Raw genomic sequence first — 6,705 nt, forward strand, 5'->3', positions numbered from 1 at the left:
ACGCGCAGAAGGGCGACAAGAAGTAGGCTCCAGCTGGGACTGCCAGGGTCGGGGCTGCCCTCCGTCCGCGGGTCCCCCGACCACGCCGCCGTCGCCCGCCCCCGCCCGAGAGCGCTCTGGCCCCGCTCGCGGGGCCGGGAGCCCGGCCTCCCGCCGCCGCAGCGTCCCCCGCCGCGCCAGTCCCCGCTAGTGGTAGTATCTCGTAATAGCTTGTGTGTGAGCTACCGTGGATCTCCTTCCCTTCTCTCGGGGGCCGGGGAGGGGGGTGGAGAAAAGGATTTTAAGCAAGGACTCCCTCGCCCTGCGAGGGTGAGCGGCTGCGGCCTGGCTGAGCCCCCCACGCCCCCGCCCCGTGTAAAAAGCCTCCTTGTGCAATGGTCTTTTTTCCTTTGAACGTGCTTCTTTGTAATGACCGAGGTACCGATTTCTGCTAAGTTCTCCCAACAACATGAAACTGCCTATTCACGCCGTAATTCTTTCTGTCTCCCTCCCCTTCTCTCTTCTCTCTCTCTCTTCTCTCTCTCTCTCTCTCTCTCTCTCTCTCTCTCTCTCTCTCTCTCTCGTCCTCATTTCCCCCTCCCAACCCCTCTCTCCCCGCTGCCCTCCCTAGCTCGCTGGCTTTCTCTCTTGCTTCTCTCTTTTCCTCCCAACACCCCCGCCCTCTTTGGTTTGGCAATTTCGTCTTAAGTGTTTCTCAAAAGAGGTTACTTTAGTTAGCATGCGCGCTGTGGGCAATTGTTAAAAGTGTTCTTAGGTTTACTGTGAAGAGAATGTATCCTGTATCCGTGAATTGCTTTATTGGGGGGTGGGAGGGCTAATTATATATTTTGTTGTTCCTCTATACTTTGTTCTGTTGTCTGCGCCTGAAAAGGGCGGAAGAGTTACAATAAAGTTTACAAGCGAGAACCCGAGACTGGCCCGGCCCGCGCTCTTCATTTGCCCCCGGCGCCTTGCAGAGCTTGGGGGGGGCAGCCGGTCACCGGGCTCCTGCGCCCTCCAGGCCAGGCAGCCCAGAGGAGGGGGCGGGGGCTGGAGGCAGGTGGTGCGAGTCCCCTGGCCCAGGGGCGCAGGGGGCGAGGGAGGCGGCTGCGCCTGATTGGAGGAGACCGGGACGGGGGAGGGGAGACAGGAGAAACCCCCTCCCTTCGTGTTCCAAGGCTGTCTGCCCGAGACCCAGGCGCCCAGGCCGAGCTGGAGAGATGCGTCCCGGTTGGTGGCTCTATCCCTCGCCACCTCCCCTTTTGTTTCTGTGGGCCCTCTCCTGTCTCCTGTGTGTGCTTGGGGGGGGGGGGGGGGGGGGGCTGGTTAAAGTGGGGTGCAGGGCCGTTGAACAAGCTTATATATTTATCCCCCCCCCACTGGGTGGGGAGGAGGAAGCAGGGGGAGAGGGAAGATACTCTTCCCCACCTCTCCCTAAGACTTGGCCTCCTTCGCCCATCTCCGAGGTCGTGGCTCGCCGCCTTCCTTCCTTCGCTGCCTCTGCTTCTCTGGCAGCCACGCTCGACTGAGGCATCCGCCTCCCGGAACCAGGAGAGCAGCATACCCAGGCCTACCTCCTCCCTTCCTTTCTCTTCCCACCCACCCCACCCCCTTCCTTTTTTATTTTCAAACCTTTTTTTTTTTTTAATTTTTTAAGCCAACAGAAACCGCAGTATCCAACGCCCGTGGGCTGGATCCCGCGCCTTAGGAGCACCCACGAAGCTACATCCCTGCCTGTATGTCTGGGGGCACCCAGAGAGAGCCAGGAAGCCACGCTCACCTTCGATCCTCACCTCGGGAGAACCTCGGGGACCAAGTTCCCCCAAAGGCCCAGCCAGGCTGAATTGGTCCAGATTAATAAAGCCCTGCCCTGCCCCCACCCACCCACCCAGTTGCGGGCAGTCTTGCATTTGTTTCTCGCTGGGTAACCGGCTGGGGAGGTGGGTGTATGGGGGGGGGTGACAACACGGATGGCTTGGAGGTTATTTATTTTCCCTTCCACTCAATTCCTTCCTCCCAAAATCTCGCCTGCAAGCTGCCTCCAGCCCAAGGGGGTCGGCAGCGGCCCTTGAGCCCCCAGCCCCAATCCACAGAGCTTGGCTTTCCCATTCATTATTGATCATATTTTATAAATCCAACGCCACACAATTTTTTCCACATTACCGGGAGCCGTGGGGAGGCCGCTCGGCCATTGGCGGAGGGGACGTCACGTGGGCGGGGTCACGTGGTCCGGAGAGGAAAAAGGGGGTCCTTTTTGGTGTAAATCTGGACTCTAATTCTGTAATATATCAAGGAATCTCGTAAAACCGACACTAAAACGTCCCTGCCTACAAATCATCCGGCCAAATTATGAGTTCATTGTATTATGCGAATGCTTTATTTTCTAAATATCCAGCCGCAAGTTCGGTTTTCGCTACCGGAGCCTTCCCTGAACAAACTTCTTGCGCGTTTGCTTCCAACCCCCAGCGCCCGGGCTATGGAGCGGGTTCGGGCGCTTCCTTCGCCGCCTCGATGCAGGGCTTGTACACCGGCGGGGGGGGCATGGCGGGCCAGAGTGCAGCCGGCGTCTACGCGGCCGGCTACGGGCTCGAGCCGAGTTCCTTCAACATGCACTGCGCGCCCTTTGAGCAGAACCTCTCCGGGGTGTGTCCCGGCGACTCCGCCAAGGCGGCGGGCGCCAAGGAGCAGAGGGACTCGGACTTGGCGGCCGAGAGTAACTTCCGGATCTACCCCTGGATGCGAAGCTCAGGTAACGCCGCGCACCGAGCCATCCCGGGCCGCAGTGGCCCCGGGCACATTCCCCGGAAGGCGCCCCCTTCCTGGCCCGAGTGCCCCTTTCCGCGTCCAGAATGCTCCGGTAGGAGGTCGGCCCAGGGGGACGCAGCAGCCCCTAGGGCCGCAACCCGGCGCGCCGCCCCACCCCCATTTTTTGCTCGGTGCTCTCCGGCTCGTTCTGCTCCCTTGGCGGATCTCTCTCCGCCGACGCCGTGGCGCTCCGAGCCCCCCGCCCGCCCTCCACCTTTCCTCCCGGCCTTTTAGCTTTAAATATTTATCAGCCGCGCCGGCACGGGCTGGAGACGAGGCCGTTTGTCTTGTGGAGGAAGGCTGGGGTTTGCAGAGAATAGCCATTAGGGTCTCCCCCCTCCCTTCTCCCTTCCCCCGCCGGGGATCTCAGCTCTGGGTGTGTCCCCCAGCCCCAGCTTGGAGGTCTGGGGGAGGGGGCCCGCAGCGCTGAGCAATTCTCCCCTCCCCCTTCCTTCCCAGCCAACCCCGCTCCCCCATTATTCCCTTCTGGACAATTAGGGGTGGGCTCTAGAGGCTTGGCGGGAGGAGGGGGTATGAGAAGAGATGAAGATCCAGCCAGGGACACAGAGCCAGAGAGGCAGGTGGAGAGAGGGGGGCTGAGACCAAGAGAGATGAGGCTCCTGACCCCCCAGTGAACTTGGGAAGAGGGAAGCAGAACTAGATAAAGGGTGAGAAGCCTCAGAGGAGTGCAGCTGGCTTCCTCAGGTGCCCTTCCTCGGGCTTCTAAGTGCCCCTGGAGAACTGGCCAGCAAGTTTGCAGGTATCATTCCAGAAGGGTGAATGTCCTCTTAGGAGAGGGACTACAGCTCCATGGAGAAGGCCACCGAACCAGCTGCTGCAGGAGCCCCAAGAGAGTAGGGCCTCCTGACTAGCCTGAACCAGACATCTTTCTTAATGCGTCCCTGGACTCAGGGGCCAACCCCAAAGGTTCAGAAGGTCCAAGGCTCGTGGTCAGCAGGCTCCTCACCCAGCCTGAGGAAGCCAGCTCCTACACCCTCAGTATCGGTGGTCACGGTCCCCATTACCTGCCCCATAATTCAACAGCCTTTCCAGTTGATTTATCAAAGCCCAAATTTTTCTGCTCGTAAACATTTCACTTTGGCTTTTATCTGACTTGAAATTAGGACCCCTAATCCCTCCTCCCATGTCTACTTCCCAGGAGGGCTGGCATGCCCCCCCCAGTACAGCTTCCCGACCCCCCCCCCCAAGGCTCCTCAAGGTTTTGGCCTGTCCTGGAAAGCTCTCCTCTGGCCTTCAGCCCCCGCTACCCCCATGCTTCGTGTTCCACCCCAAACCAGGCTGCTGTCTCCCCTGCGCCTTCCTCCTGGAGGCCCAAATACTGATTTGGAGAGCTGGACTGTCTGGGAAGGTGGGCAGGCAAGACAGCCTGGCCCTGTCTGAACGCCTCAGCCACTCACTGGAAAATGGTCACCAGAAGGCAACTGCTCTCCTCTGGTCAACTCCGTGCTCTAAGGAAATCTGCAAATTCTCACATCCTCCTCATTCCACAACAGGCTGAGTGTGTGTGTGTGTGTGTGTGTGTGTGTGTGTGTCAGAGAGAGAGAGAGAGAGAGAGAGAGAGAGAGAGAGGGAGAGGGAGGGAGAGGGAGGGAGAGGGAGAGGGAGAGGGAGACTGAATCTATAAGGCTCCTTTGTTTCCTTTCCTTTTTGGGAGAAGCACTCAGGCCAGGCCTAGAGCCCCAATCCAGGGTCACTTGTATGGTTTCCATTGCCCCTTGTCCTACAGACCATGAGAGTCAGTATCCAAAAGGGGAGGCTTGGGGCCCTTGGTCCCAGGGGTGTTGGAAGGATTAACCTTCTTTCATCCCATAAGAGCCAGCAGGCTAAATCTTGGGTTGAGAAGCCTGAGGCTACACTTTCTGGGTAGAAAATGGGGATGTTTGCCTCAGGAGGCCTGTAGAAAAGCCTGCACACGCTCTGGGATGGAAAATAAGAATTTGGTTTGGTGGAGAAATCGGCTCTTCCGACCACTTCTCATGGCTTTTCCTACACGCGCTGATTATTGTCCTTTAAATGTTCTGTGCAGGGACTGACCGAAAGCGAGGGCGCCAGACCTACACGCGCTACCAGACCCTGGAGCTGGAGAAGGAGTTTCACTACAATCGCTACCTGACGCGGCGGCGGCGCATCGAGATCGCGCACGCGCTCTGCCTCACCGAAAGACAGATCAAGATCTGGTTCCAGAACCGGCGCATGAAATGGAAAAAGGAGAACAAGACGGCAGGTCCTGGGGCCACAGGCCAGGACAAGGCCGAGGTGGAGGAGGACGAGGAAGAGTGAGAGACGGAGAGAGGGCAGAGGAAGAGAGCTGAGAAAGAGAGAGGGTAAAGCCCAGCTCTGAGAACTGAACCAGGAAACTCGAATTAAATCGGGAGGGGGAAAACTATTTAAATAGTGGAAAGCAGTGTAAACATTTTTAGGGAGAGAAGATGAGATTTTGGTTCCTTGACACTGAAAAAAAAATACTACCTATAGAAACGTCTGTCGGGTTTGTTTTGTACGATATAAGGACATCATCTACCTGTTCTGTAGCTTTCTGGAATTTGCCTCCCCTTTTCTATGTCGCTATTTTAAGGTCTTTGTAAAATCTTGCTGTTTTGTAAGCCCCTTCCTTTGACGCTGTCTTTGTGGTTTGTGGGTCTGGACTTACAGTGTGTGGTTTCCCATCCCCCTGAGCCCCCCTGCCTTCCTAGTAGCGGCACTGAAGGGCCTTAGGGAGCCCTGTGGACCCACCGACTAGCTCGTGTCCCCTCTGTGCACCTGGCCTACCCGATGCTCCTTGTTCCCATGATCCCCTGTGCTCCTCTTTACGTTGTCTGTGTTCCTAAAGGATGGAGAAATAAAATACAATTTAAAAATGAACAGATATGCCCTATTTTCTGTTTCCCTAAAACTGGGGGCGAGGGGGGTGGAGAGCGACAGGGTTAGCCATGCATCTCAGAGCCATGGCTCCAACTTCTGCTGCTGGTCATTTCTTTCTGTACTGGGGTCTGCTCTTTTTCCTCCTCCTTGCTCTGGGGGCTACCAACAAGCGAAGCCTGGTATCCCACACAGGTTCCCTTCACCCATTCTGACATACCCAAATGGACAGATGATACACATTTATAGGCTGGCTTCACACATAAAGAAATATACACATTGTCACACACAGTCACAAATAAACACCTCTGGCCCTATGTTCATAAATAAACACAGGCATTCACACATCCCAACTCGCCCCTGGAGCACATGCACTCACGTTCACACACACTCACCACTGAACACACATTCACACTCACTCACAGAAACATTTATACATTCACACGGTGGCTTATAAACACAGATTCACATTCGCCGCCCCCCCCCCCCGCCCCCAAGTCAGCACATCTAGGACCCCACTCGCTCAGTGGCCCACTTCCCAAAACAAAACGCCCACAGTTAGGCAAACTCTTTCCCGTCCAGGCCTTCAGACCGGCTGCGGCCGTGGTAGCGCGGCCGGGGCCCAAATCCAGAGTTGAAATCCAAAGTGTTAGGCCCCATGCAAGGACGAGGGGGAAGGAACGGGAAGGCGGTCACCCAGATCCACGCCCGCTTCCTGGGCGGCGTTGAGCAAGAGGCCCGGCCGGCCCCGCAGAGCCGCACGGCCGGCCCCACGCGGCCTCCAGCACCGGGGCGCTCCGGGCTTCCGCTCGCTCGGCAAGCATTTTCCGCAAGAGCTATTCGGTTATTTTATTTCAACTTCTTTTACTTGCATGTATTTTAATTGATCTCATTCTAAATTCACACAGCGATCCGAATGATACTTGAAAATGGTGGGAAAGGAGTCCTGAGAACGAGAGAGCCCGAGCGGTGCGAGTTTACCCAGCTGGTGTGGCCGCATCCCGGCCGCTCCGGGCCGGCCGCGCCGCCCGCCGCCGCGCC

At 57.3% G+C, this 6,705-nt stretch overlaps 1 protein-coding gene across 1 annotated transcript; it reads left to right on the plus strand.

The window, feature by feature from the left end:
* The first annotated feature begins 2,212 nt into the window (after window positions 1-2,212).
* Window positions 2,213-5,667, plus strand: HOXB7 (homeobox B7). Its single transcript, XM_029929223.1, has 2 exons — window positions 2,213-2,728; window positions 4,832-5,667. Exons 1-2 carry the CDS (start codon window positions 2,329-2,331, stop codon window positions 5,083-5,085), a joined length of 654 nt encoding a protein of 217 aa, XP_029785083.1. The 5' UTR covers window positions 2,213-2,328; the 3' UTR covers window positions 5,086-5,667.
* Window positions 5,668-6,705: the final 1,038 nt, after the last annotated feature.

The sequence above is a fragment of the Suricata suricatta genome, chromosome 17, assembly GCF_006229205.1.
Source record: "Suricata suricatta isolate VVHF042 chromosome 17, meerkat_22Aug2017_6uvM2_HiC, whole genome shotgun sequence".
Lineage (NCBI taxonomy): Eukaryota > Metazoa > Chordata > Mammalia > Carnivora > Herpestidae > Suricata > Suricata suricatta.